The 21,087-nt window shown below is 35.2% G+C and overlaps 3 protein-coding genes across 4 annotated transcripts in view; all 3 read right to left on the minus strand.

The window, feature by feature from the left end:
• LOC117103927 (phospholipase A and acyltransferase 3-like) overlaps window positions 1–2,411 on the minus strand; it is a 7,441-nt gene extending 5,030 nt beyond the window's left edge. The window contains exons 1-3 of one of the 2 annotated variants that reach the window (XM_033244579.1): window positions 2,251–2,411; window positions 1,248–1,423; window positions 57–204 (exon numbers count right to left, since the gene is read on the minus strand). In XM_033244579.1, coding sequence (XP_033100470.1) covers window positions 57–159 — 103 coding nt within the window. In that variant the 5' untranslated portion in view covers window positions 160–204; window positions 1,248–1,423; window positions 2,251–2,411. Of the gene's footprint in view, window positions 1–56; window positions 205–1,247; window positions 1,459–2,250 lie in introns of both variants that reach the window. The other variant, XM_033244580.1, reaches the window with a different exon arrangement.
• Window positions 2,412–9,728: 7,317 nt separating this feature from the next.
• On the minus strand, window positions 9,729–13,872 carry LOC117103903 (phospholipase A and acyltransferase 2-like). The gene is made up of 3 exons (XM_033244532.1): window positions 13,574–13,872; window positions 13,255–13,404; window positions 9,729–11,430 (listed from the first exon to the last, which is right to left on the minus strand). Exons 2-3 carry the CDS (start codon window positions 13,325–13,327, stop codon window positions 11,027–11,029), a joined length of 477 nt encoding a protein of 158 aa, XP_033100423.1. The 5' UTR covers window positions 13,328–13,404; window positions 13,574–13,872; the 3' UTR covers window positions 9,729–11,026.
• Window positions 13,873–15,870: 1,998 nt separating this feature from the next.
• LOC117103908 (phospholipase A and acyltransferase 3-like) overlaps window positions 15,871–21,087 on the minus strand; it is a 10,203-nt gene continuing 4,986 nt past the window's right edge. The window contains exons 2-3 of the mRNA XM_033244545.1: window positions 17,990–18,104; window positions 15,871–17,870 (exon numbers count right to left, since the gene is read on the minus strand). Coding sequence (XP_033100436.1) covers window positions 17,398–17,870; window positions 17,990–18,062 — 546 coding nt within the window. The 5' untranslated portion in view covers window positions 18,063–18,104 and the 3' untranslated portion in view covers window positions 15,871–17,397. The remainder of the gene's footprint in view (window positions 17,871–17,989; window positions 18,105–21,087) is intronic.

The following is a 21,087-nucleotide window of genomic DNA, read 5'->3' on the forward strand; positions in this document are numbered from 1 at the left end:
TAAACTTATACGCGTACACATTGTATGTACAATAACTGTATTACTAAACAACTTACCCCAATGCCAGTAGGGAATTGGCTTCCAACGTTTCACCTTAACCAAGTCACCAGGACGGATATCATGGCAAGACATCAACAGCTTGGAAAACAATTCCTCCATGCGACTGCACTACTTATGCCGTTGCTAGAGAGACGCCTATAGTACCTAAGATTAGAAATTAAATATTACTGGGTTTTTTTTTCTTTTATTTATTTCAATTCCAAATAACATACAAAAACAAACAAAACAACGCCGACTCAGGGGCAACATTACAATAGATCAATTAGATTAATTAATAAAAGAATTTAAGCAGAACAAGACCATAGCCAATTACCAATAAGGCCTTTGACCTCGGTAAAACTTAAAGAATCTTTTCCCATTTCTTTAAATGCAGCTTATATTTGTTGTTATTTTTGGCAACTATAGCTTCAATCCTTTCCGTATATTTTACTACATTCATAAATGCTTTTATGCTTGGTACCGTATATCTTTTTGAATTTTACATCTAAAAATATAAAATTTTGCCAGAAGTAACACATTATTGACAATATAATTACTATTATTGACTCCAAAGAATATACATTTTTTTTAGAAACAGTTGGAATATATATGCTTCCTGTTGCAGAAACGTGGCAGTGTTCGAGAGGGTTTTGAGTAAAGGGGGCTTCGATAAGAATGGAAGAGAAGCCTATATATTTTCGAGAGGTTTTTCAGTAAATGGGCGTTAGATCGTTTGCAAAATGAATATTTAAATGGGACCGGTCTATACTAAAATAAACGTGCTTTTGTTATAAAGGAAAAATCAACCTAGCTTGTCGAGAATTTTGTGTTATGGCATAGGGAGGGGGAAGCAAGATTTGATATAAGGTGAGAGTGCAAGGCGATAAAAGAAAATGTTTGGGGAGGAGAAAAATAATTAGAAGTGAAGCGTCAAGTAAGAACCGTATCCCGAACGGGGTAGGGGTTTTTACGGTCAGTTTAGCTTAGGTGCTCAAATGTGGGTTGATGACGAAGGTTCCGAAAATCAAGAACTCGTAAGCTATTAGCTATTAGCGGCAAAATGTATTTATTTTATTGAAGCATTACTGTCACTATGAATTAATTGAAAGATGGAAAAATATGGAAAGTATTGTATGTTCATTTCTGTTAAATGATAAAAACTAACCAGCAACATTTAACATTATTATAGAAAAGGAGGCTAATCTTACTATTAATGAATGGCGTTCCGTCCGGCTCCGCTGGCTAAACGTCTTCTTTAAACGACTGACCGTTGGATTGGTTACGAGTAAAATGGCGAAGAATGCTGCGCAGCACCCGCGTCCCAAGCCATAGATAGCAGAATACGGAATCCTCCTTTTCGGTTCAAACTGGGGTTACTAATTTACTGGATGAATGATAACATTCACAAAAAAATGAATCCTACATTAAAATAGACCAATATCAATATACAAACATTTCAGTTGCTATGATAGTTTGTGAACACAAATTCTGATTGACGATAACATTCCTACGTGTGTTTACATAAAACACTACAGCTGTTCTTATATAAGGTAAGATAAGATTATTTATATTGGTCCAAAAAGTGTTTTGGAAATTGCTTTACATCTCGAACACTGCCACGATAATCGATAAGTTTACAACAAACCTGAAGAGTTCGTGACTGTAGTTCAAATCATAGGCCTAACATCTCACAACCTCTAATCCATGATCAGTATATCCAAATCACTAATGATCGAATTAGATTTTAAGGTAAGGTAAAACTTTATTCATCCATACAGTATGGAATTTAAAAGTAGTTCGCTATGATTACAAAAAAAAGAAAAAAAAATTTTTTCATAAAATTTCGTATAAGAATTAAAATATTAGAATTACATATAAATTTATCAAAAATTAATCATCCTTTAAAGTTTGATTTATGATATTTAATAGCCGTCAGAATAGCTAATCGAGAGCTCGAGTCCACCGACTGCTGACTCGAACTGATCATCCTCTCAGCTGAGCTCTTCTTATAAAACTATCTAGCCAGGGCCGACAGCTTGTACGGACCCCTCAAATTACCAAAGGCCAACATATTGCAGGGTATAGGAAATTCGAAAATTACCCCCACACCCACTTTTTTGTTTAAAAAAGAAAAGAAATTTACATTTAACTTTATGTCTGAGAGTGCCATTTCAGGTCATCTAGAGGTGCCATAATCATAAATTTTCTTACCTCATCCCAACCATGGTGGGGCTGAGGTGTTATGGACTCTCAATCTGTAAAAGTCTTTCCCTTGCCTCCTCTATATCAACTTCCTAGATCCGCCACTGACAGTGGGTAATTCAAGAAGCCCAGTCGTCCGCCCGCCTCCTCAATTTTTCCAAATTAAAAAAGAAAATAATATTTAAATTGTATGAGAGTGCGATTTCCGGCCATTTGAAAGTTCCTTAATCGTAAATTTTACGTTGATATGAAAGTGCATTTCGTTGATATATTACTTGTTAGAATAAGGTGGGAAAATGCAATTTAACAGTTAACAGGTGAATAAACGTATTGTCCTATTCGTTGCATATAGATAGTTGTTTCAAGTATAACTGTAACTGTAACTGGGTAATTCAAGAAGCCCAGTCGTCCGCCCGCCTCCTCAATTTTTCCAAATTAAAAAAGAAAATAATATTCAAATTGTATGAGAGTGCGATTTCCGGCCATTTGAAAGTTCCTTAATCGTAAATTTTACGTTGACATGAAAGTGCATTTCGCTAATATATTACTTGTTAGAATAAGGTGGGAAAACGCAATTTAACAGTTAACAGGTGAATAAACATATTGTCCTATTTGTTGCATATAGATAGTTGTTTCAAGTATAACTGTAAAAACGGAACTTTACAATATTGGAGTTCATTTAAAACAAGTAACGAGCAGAATACATTAACAGTGCAGGGAATCAGTATTTATTGTTTGTACAACTCGATTTTATTTTTGTGTTTACATTTTCAAGTACAGTACAGTACTGTACACAGAGTAGATAAATGCAATAGATAGAAGAAACCAAATATTAAAAACGAATACTGTAAACAGTTTCCCATCGTTATACAGAAGCGATACAAAAACAACATAATGCTACAAAAATAATACCGTAATTATTATTGTGTGAAAAATAATCTATAATACTGCACTATTTTAAAATCTTTATTACTGCAAGTGAAATTGAAACCAAATGAAGAACAATCCAGCAAGTCAGCACCCATCTTAAAAAGCGCAATGACGCTTGGGGGGCAGAAATTGTTCAATAATTAGCCCTATTAGATATTTGGAAGCGAGTTAAGGTTAGGAAACTAACAATACAATTACAATACAATTATACCTTGCATAGAGTGCACTCGCTTGGATAACACAGGAAGTATCAATATGAATCAATGCTCTTTAAAAGCCAAGTACTCACTGTGCCTGACGGTCGTCCGCCGACGCGATCCTATGGAAAAGGCAACGCCACGACGCATGCGCAATGGACGATGTTTAATGACGATCCCTCACCATTCGTCAAACGCTCAAGGGAGCGGATTTCGATTCGTCGTACGACGATACGACCGTCGTACGACGCAATGAGTGCCCGGCTTATAAAGCCTGGGTTAAATATATTTGTGAGTCTAACACTGGATCTACTATAACTTTTCTTTTTCATTCTATTTCATAAATAAAATATAAGAAGATGCATGGTCCCATGCAAAAAAAACATAAATAAATCACAAAAATCAGTTTTAAAATTAACTTGCCTAACTTTAAAGTAACATAAAAATATCAACTTGATCATAGAAATTAGTGTATGTTTAGCCATAATTTTACTGCAAAATTAGAAACACTTCCAGTCACTTTTATTATAATTTTCCAGTTTAAAAATCTGGGTACACATTTTTATAATTTAATGATTTCTATGTTCAAATTAGTAAATTGTATGTTACTGAAAATTAAAGGAATAAAAAAATCAAGGATTAATTTTTATTGTTGGCAGTACAACAGGACACAGTCAAAATTTGGACCAGGTGCTTAATAAACAGTGTGTTACATATACAGAGATTAAAAATATATTTATAGTGTTAAAACACTGACATTAAACTACAATATATCCAACAAAACAAAAAGAGTATTGTATAAATATTATAGATAAAACAATTTATAAATACCTAAAAACACTTCAATATTAAGAGAAGGATACTGCAAACACAAATACTGAATTATACTGTATTAAAGACTTGGCAGGAGGACTTTACTGATGAATACAATTACCGGTACTATCTGATAAAATTATGATTAAAAACGAAAATGGAGTAATAAACAAATTAGTTCCTATATCTATTGGTTCTGCAATTAAAGCCTGGTTTTCATAAAAAATTGCTACCAGTACACAGTATCCTTGACTCCTATTTTTATGTGACTATTTTTTAACTTACTGATGTCTGTTTTTTTTTTTTAGCTTCTCTTTTTTATATCCATATTTATACACTTATTTTATTGTTAATCCATACTGTTAGTGGCGGGTTACCCGCTGTTGGGTGTGATTTGAAATAATATAAAAATAATAAAAGCATGGTCCTACAATAATTATTCTTTCTTCAACACTTTTTCTTTACTAAGCTCTGGGTATTATTAACTAACATACACCTAATGCACTGTGTAACATCACTATGATGTAATACAGAAAACCTTTTTCAAAATCTTCTTTGCCACATATATAATTTTTTTTATTTGTTTACAAATAAAAAACAACAATAAAGAAAGTAAAAAAACACCCAACTATTCAAGCTCATTTCCCAAGTGGAATTAAACATAATTGACAAAATTGTAACAATATATTACATAAGAATACAAAATAACATAAATTTAAATAAGTATTGTACATCATATACAAATGATGAAATGTAGGCCTATTATTGTACTTTATCAATTTCAAAAAGGTGGGAAAATAATTATCCTACAAACATAATTTTTATTATTATTATTATTTTTATTATTATTATTATTATTATTATTATTATTATTATTATTATTATTATTATTATTATTATTATTATTATTATTATTATTATTATTATTATTATTATTATTATTCTGTAGGCCTACATGTACATACACTTTTTGGTATAGGTTGTTGTCTTAACAGGATTAAGGCCTGAGTTTTCTCTTATCTTCTTTGTCGCCTGAAAAAATAGCTCTAAGTATGGTGGCTCCTAAGGCAACTGCGCTTCCAATGGCTGCCCACTTGGCCACTTCTTGCACTTGCTTACTCTCCGCCTCGCCGTGGCACCAACGTGCGAAATGCTCGCAGTTGTTGGTGACGAGATCATATGCGCGATTTCTGAAAAAATTCCCTTCAGCACTTTTTGCGAGTCTGACAACTTCTTCACGGTCGACGTTAGAGGGGCACGGGACATACTCCCATTGGTCAGAACCATCTAGAAATTCCTTCCAGGTCACCCGGTGGACATTCGCTTCACTTTTAGCTTGGAGATTAAACTCTGCTCCAGAGAGGTGGATAACCTCACCATTACCAATATACACTCCTACAAAATAATAAGAACATGACGATAATATCATTGTTAATAATTAATATGATGATGATGATGATGATGATGATGATGATGATGATGATGATGATGATGATGACGACGATAGTGTTTGAAAAAAAAATCATTGGACTTACGATGCATTGGTATTTCGGTTTAATTCAATTATATAGAATATGAATATAATTGGTCGTAGTATTTAATGTAACTGTGACATTTGCATTGGGAACAATGTATACAGTTATAATTTTGCATACAATATGTATAGGCATATATCAGTGCATAATGTAGCAGACAAAAATACAGTAATGCATCTAACAAAAAAAAATACTATTAATGAATGAAAAACATGTTTAAATATGTCATCATAGGAGTGCTTATGATACTACCGGTTTATATACTACCGGACAAATGTATGGCGAACAATCAAATACAATAAGGTAAGTCATATATATATTAAAGCTGAATACTGTGGTAAAAAATTAGAATGAAAAGGTTATATTGTAATGAGTTTTGTCAAGTGAAGGATTTCTCCAATCAATGTGAAGGGCTTCTTTAATTTTAAGTTGGTATTGTGTGAAGAATCAAACTGCAACAGTCTAAATTTTAGATGTTTTTTTGCATGTAACCTAGATTTCAAGTTGTTGAAAATGTGTGTAGAAACCTACAAATATATATATATATATATATATATATATATATAAATTATAAATTAAAGGTTTTGCTGCAAAACATTCTTCTTCCTATATAACAAGATGGGCATAAAAGGTTTTGCTGCAAAACATTCTTCTTCCTATATAACAAGATGGGCATAAAAATATCAAAGTGGCATGTACCGTACGTATCTCTATTTACCTAATTTACCAGGACAACACAAGGTTGGTTTGGTCAGTGAAGGTTGCTGTTGATCTCCACTCTACCAAACGTCTTTTCTCTCCTCACACAGCAGACTGATTCTATTTTCATAATAAAAATATCCAAATTCTCCATTGAAAATTGGTAATTTCCAAATTCAGCCCAGACTTAAATTTAACTTCTGACGTCATGTATCACGCTTTTGGCAGATTGATGATTGAGGGCGTCTGGCAGATAGCGTTCATTCATTCATTCATTATTCAGCCAATGAAATAACATACAATACAATGAAAGGAAATTTAACAAAACTAAGACAATATATTAGCAGCATACACATACTCTATGGCCTAGGTATTCAACCTTTTTAAGTTGGGGGCCAGTTCCAATCTGTTGAGACCAGCGGCTTGCCGGCATAAAATGCGTACTTCCATTTTGTTCTGTCACCCATTTCTTATTTATAGCGGTGGATTCGAAATAGAAGGGGCAGGGAAGAACATTCATATAATAGGGGGAAAATACCACATCAGCCCCACCATGGGGCTGAGGTAAAAAAATATGATTATGGCACCTTTAGATGGTAGGGAATGGCATTCTCAGACTTAATTTGAATATGATCATTTTCTTTTCTTTTCAATTTTATTTTAGAATTTAAAAAAAAAATGCATTCCGGGTTCTACCCAGCCACTAGAAATTTTCCTCCCACAAAAATATCTATTCACCAGTGGTTGGGGTTGAGTTGAGCAAATTTTTAACATAGATACCTCTAGATTCCTGGAAATGGCACTTTCAGACTCAAAAATAAGTTTTTAAAGCAGTTTTTTCAACAAAATAACATCCCCCGAGCCTTGCTTTTACAGCAAATGGTTAGACATCGCGTCATATCAGCGCCCCACTTAATCCATTATCTCCATTAGTCTACCTAGTGGCTAGTAGAGTATATTGACATGGAGAGAGGGGAGGCTATTAGGAAATAATGGATTAAGTGGGGTCGCTGATATGATGCGATGTATAACCATTTGCGGCGCCAGCAGGCTCGGGTGTGTTATTCTGTTAAAAACACTGCTTTGAAGACTTATATTTACAGTCAGGAAGTGCCATTTTCAGGAATCTAGAGATGTCAATTTGTTTACCTCATCCCCGGCACAACCACTGCTGACTCGAACCGATCGTCCTCTCAGCTCTTCTTATAAAACGAGCCTATCCCTATATTCCTACCCAAGACAATCAGACAGTAGGTGCCTAATTCCATACCCCACATGACATGTACAAAAATAGAAAGGAAGTTCATAACGCACAATAAAAAGATACCTGTTCAACGGCAGTATTTGCTATATTAGGCCAAAAAAAAAATATTCTGTTGGCCACCCCCGACCGAAATTAAGGGTCGGCATTTTAGTTTCTTTTTTTTAAAAATATTTTTGACAACGAACAATATTTTTTTATGAGCAAATAGGGCTGGAATAGGCTTGGTGAGGCTAGGGGGCCAAGCCTAGCCTATTTTGCTGGATGGTAGTCTTCCTACCGACCTACCCATTTTTTGGATTTTCTCAAAACGTGGCCAACACTATTTTATTTATTTTTTTTTGCCTTACAGTAAGTTTTAATTCTTTTTTGTTTTTACGAAAATCTTGCTTTTCTGACATTAAATTGTCGTTGGCAAATTTAACAACCCGACATGGCATACAGGAAGGTCGATAATCTGGTGTCTGTTCAGGGTGTAAATAAAAACGGAGCTACCGTGCTCTTAAGTGCAAACACTGTATTAGTAACAATGACGTCAGATTGTGTAAAATCAATCAATGTTATGCACTGTAAATATGATCTGTGGGTTATGGAACATCCCTGCTTTGAAATTATAAGAGGAGCCTGACTTTAAGATTGTTGGCATTTTCAGTAGACTCATTGGTAAACTACTAAATTTAATGAAGTTGTGTGCATGGATGGCTCCAGGATTTCGCCGACGGGGGTCGGATGGGGGTGGTGTGCGACTCCCCGACGCGAACGTAAGTGGGCGTGGTCGGATGTCACTCAAACTCTCTAGAAATTGATGGCAAGTTATGGGTTTGCATAAGCATAATATTTAATCGATTTCATAACCCTGTTTTTATTATCCTCAAAATTAAGCAAATGGACATACAATTTTTTAGATTTAGAGTTTATGCCCAACAGGGAAATGTGGAACTCACCTCCGACATTTAGTCTCTCTTTAAACCTACTTTTTTTTTTACTTTTTGTTTTTCAAAAGAGGCTTTTCAAAATTCAAAGCAGTGAATACAGGCCAAGATAAACCGTTCATTTATATAAAGTAGTGATAAAGTGCATTTCGTTGATATATTACATGATAGAATAAGGAGGGAAAATACAGTTTATCTGTATAATAAGAAGTATTGTCCTATTCGTTGCCTATAGAAGTTTCAAGTATAACTGTAAAAACCGAACTTTACAATATTGGAGTTCATTTAAAACAAGTAACGAGCAGAATACTATTAACAGTGCAGGGAATCAATATTTATTTTTTGTACAACTCGGTTTTATTTTTGTGTTTACATTTTCAAGTACAGTACACAGAGTAGATAAATGCAAGACAGATGAAACCAAATATTAAAAACTAATACTGTAAACAGTTTCCCGTCGTCATACAGAAGCGGTACAAAAACAATAATTCTACAAAAATAATAATTATTATTATTGTTAAAAATAATATATAATACTGCACTATAATACTGCACTATTTTAAAATCTTAATTACTGCAAGTGAAATTTAAACCAAATGAAGAACAATCCAGCAAGTCAGCACCCATCTTAACAAGCGAAATGACGCTTGGAGGGCAGAAATTGTTCCATAATTAGGCCTATTAGATATTTGGAGGCGAGTTAAGGTGTTAGGAAACTTAGGTATTTTAATACCGAGTACTCACTGTGCCTGACGGTCATCGGTCGACGCGATCCTATGGAAAAGGCAACGCCACGACGCACGCGCAACGGAGAATGTGTAATGACGATTCGTCACTATTCGTCAAACGCTCACAGGGAGCGGATTTCGATTCGTCGTACGACGATTATACGACCGTCGTACGACGCAATGAGTGCCCGGTTTTATAAAGCCCGGGTTGAATATATTTGTGAGTCTAACACTGGATCTACTATAACTTTTTTCATTCTATTTTATAAATAAAATATGATCAAGATGCACTGTGAAATTAACTTGCCGACTTTAAAGTAACATAAAAATTATCAACTTGATCATAGAAATTAGTGTATTAAAAAAAAAAACACTTTCAGTCACTTTTATTATAATTTTCGATTTTAAAAATCTGGGTACACATTTATATAATTCAATGATTTCTATGCTCAAGTTAGTAAATTGTTTGTTACTGAAAATTAAAGGAATAAAAAAATCAAGGATTAATTTTTATTGTTGACAGTACAACAGGATACAGTCAAAATTTGGACAAGGTGCTTAAAAGGTGTGTTACATATACAGAGATTAGAAATATGTTTATATTGTTAAAATACTGACATTAAACTACAATACTGTATATCCAACAAAACAAAAAGAGTAAGTACCTGTACTCTTTTTATAGATAAAGCCATTTATAAATACCTAAAAACACTTCAATATTAAGAGAAGGATACTCTAAACACAAATATTGAATATACTGTATTAAAGAGTTGACAGGAGGACTTTTCAGATGAATTACCGGTAGTATCTGATAAAATTATGTTTAAAAACGAAAACGGAGTAATAAACAAATTAGTTCCTGCATCTATTGGTTGTGCAATTAAACCCTGGTTTTCCATAAAGAATCGCTACATGGTATCCCTGACTCCTTTGGCGAAACTGATAGGTCAGTTGAATCGGGGGAGTTCCCAATTGCAACAGGAACAGCTATGCACGGCACAGATTGCAGTGAAAGCACCGTAGCGACGGAAACCAGGTTTAAATGGTTAGAGTTGTTCTTATGATAGTTTGAGTGTAAAGGATGCGAAGCATCGCTAATGATCTTATCTAATTTACGGAGTACTGTTTGATTGATGTTCATCAATATTAATATTTACATCATCCATAATTATTCTTTTAGCAGTTTTCAAAAATCTTAATCTTTGGCTTATTACAGAGTGTTAGACATGAGTACCAAACAGCAAAGTCATTAATAAGTACACTTTTTAAGATAACTTCTTAAAAAAACATGTAGATTTGAGTTTACATTAAATGATTTAAGTCTCCTTTAAAAAATAAAATCTGACATATATAGGCACGTTTGGGTATTATTGACCATGCCTACGGATAGTACTCCATTAAATTTTTTAAAGTACAAATATATACTTTTTAAAATCTTCTTTGCCACATATATTTTTTTATTTGTTCACCAAAATGAAAAAAGGAAGTAAACAACAACCTCTCCAGGCTCATTTTTGAAATGGAATTATATAGAATATTGCCAACACGAAAATAAATAATACATCAAATACAAAGCATGAAATGTATTATTGTACTTTGGAGTTTCAAAAAGGTGGGAAAATAATTATTCTAAATTAAAACATAATTATTATTGTACTGTATACTTTTCTGTATCGATAGGCTGTCAAGATTAGTAAGGCCTTTCTTTCCTCTTTTCTTCTTTGTCTTCTGAAAGTATAGCTCCAAGTATGCCGGCTCCTACAACAGCAACAGCGCCACCAAAGACCGCCCACTTAGTCGCAGTTTGCACTTGCTTACTCTCCGCTTCACCGTGGCACCAACGTGCGAAATGCTCGCAGTTGTTACTAATGAGATCATATGGCCGATTTCTAAAATAACCCCCTTCAGCACTCTTTGCACGTCTTACAACTTCTGCACGGTCGATGTTTGAGGGGCACGGAACATAGTCCCATTCGACAGATCCACCTAGAAATTCCTTCCAGGTCACCCGGTGGACATTTGCTGAACTTTTTGCTTTGAGATCAAACTCAGCTCCAGAGAGGTGGATGACCTCACCATTACCAATATACACTCCTACAAAATAATAAAAACATGACAATAATCAATAATAATGATTAATAGATGATGATGACAATGATAATGTTTTAACATAGGACTTCTGATAGTCATTTGTATTTTAGTTTACTTCAATAAAAATATTGAAAATGAATATCAATGCTCCTCATACTTAACTGGGACATTTTATTTGGGAATATATATATATATATATATATATATATATATATATATATATATTTTGAAGAGTTTAACGTTGATAAAGATAGCAGGAGCTATCGAAATATCTGTTTGATTTTGTTATAGCTTAATAAATTTGTGTTCCGCAAGTCAACTTTCAATGATTGTACACTGTTTTTTCATTGTTTTTACATTTTATATATGTGTGTGTGTAAATATAGACATTGATATGATATCTATATCAGTGGCATACTGTAGTGGAGAAAAAAATACAGTAATGCATCTAATAAAATAAATGATATTATTAATGAATGACCAACATTTTTCCACAATTCACAAGTCACCATGCAACTACCGGTTAATATATTACTGTACTACGGGTCAGATGTACATTATGGCAAACAAGCAACTACAATAAAGTAAGTTATGTATTTATTAAAGCTGTATACCGTGGTAAGTCACAGTGGTGGATTTAGAGGGGGGCGTAAGGGGCGTACGCCCCCTCTATTTTTTGGAAAAAAGGAATTGTGTAAAGTTTATCAGAAAATTACCAAGGTAAATAGTAAAAATCAATCAAATATAACAACTAATTAAAAAAGGTTCACATCCACGCCCCTCTTTATTGCAAGGCTGGATCCACCCCTGAAGTCAAGTATATACAGTAAGAATTACTGTAGATTAAAAGAGTGATATTGTAATGTGTTGTTTGTTAAGTGAAAAATTTCCCAATCAATGTGAAGGCTTAATAAATTTTAAGTTGGTATGTAAATATTGTGTGCAGAATCAAGAACCATCTGAATTATATGTGCTTTTGCATGTAACTGAGATTTGAAGTTGTTGAAAATGTGAGCGGACTTGCCCAAACCGACAAATATATATATTTATATAAACACAATATATTGATTAAAAGGCAAAATACTAAAAAACAGTGCTGTGGGCAGGGCCGCCAAGGGTGCTGTCGGCCAGACCGCCAAGGGTGCTGTTGGCCGGACCGCCAAGGGTGCTGTGGGCTGGGCCACCAAGGGTGGCTGTGGGCCCTGGGGAAGCTTTGCTGGGGGCCCATTGGCTGGAGGTCAAGGAGGGACACCTAGGGCCCAAGTGGAGTCCAGGGCAGAGCTACGGCCTTTTAACGGATTTGTCTAACTTAATAAATTATAGAGTGTTTAATTTCACAAGTTCATGAACAATAAGGTAGGGCATAGAAACATGAAAAGTAAAAGCTACTGTATCTTTCCTTTTATTCAAACGTACTGTAAAGCTCAAAAGATTCATAACAAATTAAAGTTTAATATATCAAATCTGTATTTATTTCGACAATCAAAGCTCTATCAGGTCTATTCTAATTTGTATGTATGCGTCATTATGATACTGGATCCAGAATACCTATAATAATTTTTATTTATTTGATTCTGTTTTACCTAGCAGCGCTGGCCCATGTCGGGGCCCCAGGGCACCTTGCCCTGTCTGCCCCGGCCTCATGGCCCCACTAGATGTGGCTAACAATGGCTGGATCATGGTAGATATAAATTTGGTGCAACAGATAAAAAGTAAACAGCCAGAAATAAAACCAGAGCTTCGGACAATGCTAGTCTGTCCTCAGTGGCGAGTGAGTGAGGGTTGAAAAATCCAGATAGTATAAATAAATATACATTCTTTACTTACCCCAGTGCCAGTAAGGAACTGGATCCCAACGTTTTACTTGAACCAGGTCACCTGCTCGGAGTTTGTAAGACATCCTTTAGTTTAGGGCTTATTACTACTCTATAGTAGTACTCAGATGATGATGTTGTTGGACAGACGCCTATATAGTATCTAATATTAGAAAATAAAGGTTTTTGCTATGAAATATTCTTACTATATAAAAAAAAAATTGGGCATAAAAATCACAGGGAGAAAAAAAAAACCAATAGGTGATCTGTACGTATCTCTATTTTACCAGGGAGTTGTTGTGGCACTATAACAACTCCCTGATTTTACCTACCTAACCTCACCGTCTTTTATCACCAGGACCATGCACAGCAGGGAGGAATGGTAGGTTTGCCTGTCTGGTCCTATCTTCGGTAGGCTACCACTATCTTTTTAGGCCTATAGAATGCCGAAAAGATATACAGACAGCCTAGTAAGGCTACTGTTGACCCACTCTACAAAACACTCTGTCTCTCCTCACACAGCAAACTGATTCTAGGTTCATTATGGAAAATCCAAACCTTATTATCCATAACTCGTAATTTCCTAGTTGCTAAATTTAGCCCACACTTAAATTTAACTTCTGACGTCATGTATCGGGCTTAGACAGATTGATGATTGAGGGCGTCCGGCAGAGCGTCAGCACATAGCCATAAGAGTTTGGACATTGAGAATTTAGAAGCCATTTTGTGTCATACGCGATGCGCGTTCTGTGACTAACGTGATGTGCGTTCCTGTGTATAATATTGTATAATAACAGTTAGCGGCCTCCTGTATAGTTTAATTTCATTTAATCTTTTTAGCAGTCGAATTTCATGTAACTATTTATAGATTTTTTTAAATTATTTCACTACAGTACTTTATATCCAATTTCATATTATAAAATAATACTGTAACAATTTACTATTTTTAAGCAGTTCTTTAATCCTCGCCGATTGACCGAGAGAGCCCCTCGATGGCAAGCATTCTTTAATTAGGCAATCCATAAGTACCGTAGCTCCTATTATTTTTGCAAATAAATGATATGTGACGACCAGCAAAAATTTATTAAATACGTATATCAAAATGTAATTTAAATCCGTCTTAGCGTATATAGATTGTTGCTCTTTAAATTTGAATATGACCGAGCCCTATACAAATCTTATGTTATTAATTTGATTATTATTATTATTTATAAATATTAAAATAGTATAGGTCAGTTGGCCGCAATATATAAACTGTGCTTTGCTGTAAATGTTATAAATTGTAAGTGTTAAATGATATACAGGATCTGTGATATATTCAACATATTATATATATATATTGTGTAATTATGTAACGTACATTTTATTGTATTAAAAGTCACGCCTCTATTTTAATATTGTATTATGGCTGTACAGTATGTTACTTTTATAAACACACTGCGAGAGTGTTTCCGCTGTTTTAAAAGCGTCATTTCCAAAATAAAGTTATAATAATTATATAATAGTATGCAATTAAAACATCAAATCATTTTTAAGATTATTAAACATCACCTTTATTTTCATTGTCATTCGTATTTACACAGGCTGTACAAAGATTTGAAATTAATAACCATTTTCTAATATTGTTTAGCGAACAACCTTTAAAGATCGTCAGAAAAGGTTTAAGCGATATCCAACTTTATGTTATCATCAACATGTAACCAATCGCGTTTAGTAGGTATGTTGGTAAGATTATCATTACAGTATTATAATTTAGCCATCATAATTTTTTTTTTTTTTTAATTATCCTCATTAGAAAAACGCACAAACTATATACCCTACACAAACATTACAATACAAGTGGTGGCACTATCATAAACTTTTGCCGAAGCACACCAACATTGGCGGTACCGGCGTCTGAAATCTGTTTTTGCATAGCGGACCGGAAATACAATTATACCGGTAATTTATAAAATCACAACAACACTAACGGGTAAGGCTTCTAATGTGCTTGTTATTTTTATTCAAATGCTCAGTACTTTATTACAAATGTAAAAAGCGTTTTAATTTAAGTGGCCAGTGGCCTTGAAATGACAGGCAGACCAATCGGAGCAATTAATTTTGTTGGCCAATCTTACAATATTCATTTTTTCGGCAAACAAAGGGGAGGGGTACTGGGGAAAATTATCTGGGGAGGGAACTGAAAATATTATCTGGGGAATGCCCCCCCTCCTTCCCGGTAGTGCCGCCACTGCACAACAAATTGCCAATTCCAATCAAACTCAGATTGATAGATTTCCATCTTCATGAAAACAAAAATGAATGCTAATGCTTTTATATCAAAACCGATTCATTCTAACGGAAAAGCTAATTACTAATCACCTTTGAGGTAAAAATGGTTGGAGGGGGTAGAGGATAGGCTTAGCTATCGAATCGGCTACTTCAGAAAAAGAAAAGGAACCCACCACCATCATCAACATCATCATGATTACCACCATCATCATCATCATCGTCATCATGATCACCGGCATTATGATCATCACATCGTCGTCCGTGTCGCCGTCGTCATCATCACCATTATTATATTTATCATATAAACATTAGCAATAACCACAACAAGTAACAACAATAACAATGATATTCTATTTAATTCGAAATTTCCAATTTCATAAACACAAAAAGCCACGTATGCTTGCGAAAAACCATAGCAACAGGCCCTAGCAACAATTACAGCAATTATAACAATAGCAACAATAACAACATTAATATAATAAAAACAGCATTAATAATAATAACAACAATAAACAATGGAATAATTCAAATGAATTCGTAATTTATTTCAAATGTCGTAAACAGTAAAAGCAACACTGCACATCATTGAATGATAATCACTTCTTTAAAAAAAAATTAAACGTATATAATTATGATTCAGATGCAACATGGGCCTTATTAAATCTGTTAACAATTGTGTCCAATTGCGTAATATAATTAAACAGTTGACAAGTGAATATACTTTTGTGGTGCTATTGCCTCCTATCTGTACTGATTAGCCTATTTACTTGTTTAACTTTACTCAAATACAACTGGAAAATGTACTGTTAAACGCGTAGAAAAAACATTAAAACTATATTACTTGTATAGAACTAATTAACATGTGTTACATTTTGAATGTCGTACACCACAATGAAATATTGACATAAAAGAAAGACAGAAAAACACACTTGTAGATGATCCTTAAAACCGGGAACTTGAAAAACAAAATTTACAATTAAATATTTGTAGGACCAAGTCAAGTTGATTTTTCTTGCACGTTTCATTCATTTTGTTTATTTCGTCAAACCAATATAACAATACAAACCAACAATTACCACATACCTAAAATAGGAGCTGGGATAAACACCAAATTAAATTGCTTTATAAGTTTCTCCGCTGATTTAGGGTAATAAAATACATGAAATAAATAAGCTGTATCTATGTTCTATAAGAGTTATAAAAATTTGAAAATATTGATATTAATAAATTATTCGCAGCCTAGGGCAGTGCAGCACGGACAGAAGCAATGAACAAAGGCAATAGCAACGCTGGCAGCAGCGCGGATTATAGAAAGGAAATATTTCTTTAAAACCATGATTTTCAACCAAGACAATTTTTCCAAAAAATAGGCATAATTTGTTTTCGGTTAATTCATTTTATGTTCTATAATAGAGTTAATTAAATTTTAAAATTAATTAATTAAAAAAAATGAAGAGATTAATTTCTTAAATGTAGTGGTGTAAGCGTCTTGATTAGGGGGAATGACAGGGGGTTGGGAGCTAAAGTGAAGTGGGTGAATCGATGATTAAGTGAGGAGGCGCTAACTCGCAAAATAGAGTGCTTGGAGGTGATTTTGAACTACTTTAAGATTGTTATCCTATATGGATATTTTAAGACAAAAACTGACAAGAGCTTAAGCGCGATTTTTTTGGGTGGGGGAGACCCGGGGCGACTAGGGGAGCAAGTATTTTGTTTGGGTGGGGAGGGGCGCACCCCACTGAATACGCCACTGCTTAAATGTAATAAGGCCATACTTTTCGCATTTCACACGTTGGTGCATACGGGGTTGGGGGGACGTGGGCGAGTATTTTTTTTGGGGAGGGGGATATTGCACCACCGGGCATCTCCATGGATACGCCACTGCCTAAGTGTAATAAGGCCGTTCTTTTTCCTTCCTTTCTTTGCAACCTGAAGAAATTATTGCGACGAGCCAAACTACTAGTGCAACTCCAGAAACAACTGCACTAGCAATGGCCGTCCCAATGGCCACTTCCTGCATTTGTTTACTCTCCGCCTTTCCGTGGCACCAACGTGCGAAATGCTCACAGTTGTTGAAGAAGACATCGTATTTGCGATCTCTAAAATCACTATCTTCTGCACTCTCCGCCCGTTTGACGACTTCTGTACGGCTTACGTCATTCGGACATGGGATAACTTCAAAATCATTTTCAGATTCATCATCAGAGTCATCATAATATAGGAATTCTTTCAAGGTCACACGATGGACGTAAGCTTTCTTTTTTTCGTTGAGCCGACGGACTAAAGCTGAACCTTTTCTTTTTTCTCTGCATGCCGGTGCAGAGAGATGAATTACCTCACTATAACCAACATAAACTCCTACCAATTGATGCAAAAAAAACAAAAAAAAATATTTATAATTAATTATAATTATATTATCAGTGGCGGCGGCACCAGCAGCAGTAGTAAAATATACATTTTAATATTGCTCTTCTTACCATAATGACAGTATGGAATTGGGTGCCGTTTGACCTTAACAATGTCACCTGCTTGAGGTTTCTTTCGAGACATCTTTTGATGACGATGCTATGGATGAGTGGGAACTACCGATATCTAAAAATAGAATAGATAGCATTCAGGTATTATTACATTCATGCTTTATATATCGAATGATGAATTACTACGAGCCTATGTGCTTACCATGACAATGCAAGCCCGTAGGCAGGATTTCAAAGGGGAGGGGGAAGGCGGGGTTCTAATTTTTCACAAAAAGTCCTTACCCATTTTCGCCCCACCATGGCTGGGGTAAAGTTTAAAGATATAACAACTCAGATGTCTGGAAATTGCAAATAAAATTGCCAAATTAAAAATATTTGTAGTTAATTTCAGTAACTTTCATGCAAATGGTACTTTTTAATAATAATTTGAAAAAGGGCATTTCTGGAAAAGAGGTGTTTGAACCCCTCGAACACCCCTAACTACGGGCTTCACAATTGAGCTTGCCAGAGTGTCAATCATGAACTGACCAATCTGCACAGGGCCAGGAGAAATGACGAGCCTGTCTCTTATACACATCTATGATCCTTAAAACCGGGAACTTGAAAAACAAAATTTACAATTAAATATTTGTAGGACCAAGTCAAGTTGATTTTTCTTGCACGTTTCATTCATTTTGTTTATTTCGTCAAACCAATATAACAATACAAACCAACAATTACCACATACCTAAAATAGGAGCTGGGATAAACACCAAATTAAATTGCTTTATAAGTTTCTCCGCTGATTTAGGGTAATAAAATACATGAAATAAATAAGCTGTATCTATGTTCTATAAGAGTTATAAAAATTTGAAAATATTGATATTAATAAATTATTCGCAGCCTACTAGTTCTCTTTATGCTAACCACATTTAAACTCTAATTTAACGAAAACAATGAGATACTTAATTAGGCCATTTTTTAAAATAAAGTTGTCTGAAGGTTAACTACAGTAACTACAGTACACTGTAGTTAATGTGTTATAGGTAGTAAAACTGTATTGAGTAAAAAAATGTATTTTAATCTGAGAGTGCCATTCCCGGCCATCTTGAGGTGCCATAATCATAATAACAACAGTTGTGGGGCTGAGGCGGGTGGACATTCTATTTACGCAAGACTCTCTCTGGAACCCCTCTATTTCGACTTTGTGGACCCGCCACAGTTGGAGTATCATTTCCGAGCTTAGCTTATAGAAGGGTAATTTTTATCCATCGGGGGAAAAGGAGGCTAAATTGTTCATTTTTTTTATGGAGATTATAAGGAAAATTATATTCAAATTTTAAGTCTAAGATGTAATAATCACAAATTTTCTTGCCTCAGCCCCAACCATGGTGGAGCTGATGTGGTATAGATTCTCCATCTTCTGAAGTACCCAGTGGCGGATTCAAGGGAACCCAGACGGCCCGCCCCGCCCTCCTAAATTGTTCAATAAAAAAAAATGGGAGATATAAAGATGATTATTCAAATTTTATGTCTGGAAGTGCAATTTCCGGCCATCTAGACGTGCCATAATCACAAATTTTCTTACCTCAGCCCCAACCATGTTGGGGCTTAGGTAGTACAGATCTTCTATCTGTCAAAGTACCCTCCCTGGGCCCTTCTATTTCGAATTCCTGGATCCGGCACTGGAAATTACAACAAATATGAAAATCATATTACAGTAGCTTGATGCCTATAAAATAACTTGTAAAATTCACCAAACTTCGTAAAATATCTTCTCCCCCTGGACCCCCACCGGGGGCCCTTGGCGGCCCCCCCAGCCTAGATGCTCGCTTCGCTCGCATACTCGACCTCATTAAATGCCCCCCCCCCACTTTCAAAAACGTTCCGCCGCCGTTGCCTCTTAACAACGTCGGACCAACAGTTGAACCAACCTCCATTTCAAACGTTTACCGACGTCGGGCCAATAGCGTACTGTGACGTTGCGACTACGTCTATAATCACATCTAATATTTACAACCTCTAACCAACGTCGGCCAAACGGTTGTATATATATAATTATAGACGTCGCAACGTCAAAGTACCTTGTTGGCCCGACATCGGTAAACGTTTGAAATAGATGTTGGGTATCACCTTCGGCAACGGCGGCGGAACGTTTTTGAAAGTGGGGGGGGGGGGGGGGGGGGGGTGACCATTTCATAAGGTCCAGTATGCGAGCATGTAGGCTGGGGCCAGGGAGCCGGCCGCCAAGGGCCCCGGTGGGGGTCCAGGTGAAGCTACGGATATTTTACGGAGTTTGGTGAATTTTATAAGTTATTTTATAGGCATCAAACTACTGTAATATGATTACATACTTGTTATAATTTCCAGTGGCGGATCCTGGAATTCTAAATAGAAGGGCCCAGGGTGGGTACTTTCACAGATTGAAGATCTATACCACCTCAGCCCCAACATGGCTGGGGCTCAGGTAAGAAAATTTGTGATTATGGCACCTAGCTAGATGGCGGAAATTGTACATAGCCTATCAGTCACAAATGATTAATTCCTAATGTCAAGCGAAAGATTTTTTTATTCGAAAGAATTTGCTTTTACTCGATAAAGTGGTTATATTACGCTAGTTTGAAGGTTTACTGTAAGCCAGTCAGTTACACTTACTATACATATTCATGGTTAGCATACAGAGAACTAGAACGTCGCTCCATTAAGAGTGCCTACCTCCCCCTCCCCCCATATGCCTAAATACAGAATTCACGAATGCAGGTGATTTTTTTCTTTTTGCTCGATGGTGGGTTTCAAGGAAACTTTGCAGACGCACGTATACAGACGTCAATCAACATTTGGTTAAAAAATAAAAAAATCTATATTTTATAATAATAATAGGTCAATTTATAAGACGCATATAAACAAGGTGTAAGCACGAAATAATAATAATAATAATAATAATAATAGGCCCAATAATAATAATAATAATAATAATAATAGGCCTAATAATAATAATAATAATGACATTGCAGCGTTCGTAAAATATTTGTCACTAGTGCTGGAAACAGTCAAAAAAGTGGGGAGGCCAGGCCCCCCCCCCTCTAGAAAAAGTGGGTGGGCCAATGTTCCCCTGCTCC

The sequence above is a fragment of the Anneissia japonica genome, unplaced genomic scaffold (genome assembly GCF_011630105.1).
Source record: "Anneissia japonica isolate Jap-2015-1 unplaced genomic scaffold, ASM1163010v1 scaffold1810_len1271414_cov176, whole genome shotgun sequence".
NCBI lineage: Eukaryota > Metazoa > Echinodermata > Crinoidea > Comatulida > Comatulidae > Anneissia > Anneissia japonica.

Bases quoted from the DNA above. Each gene is read 5' to 3' on its own strand.
- LOC117103903 (XM_033244532.1), bottom strand. From the start codon at position 13,327: ATGTCTTACAAACTCCGAGCAGGTGACCTGGTTCAAGTAAAACGTTGG. The intron at 11,431-13,254 runs GTAAGTAAAGAA...ATTATTTTGTAG, and splicing joins AGTTCCTTACTGGCACTGGG to GAGTGTATATTGGTAATGGT.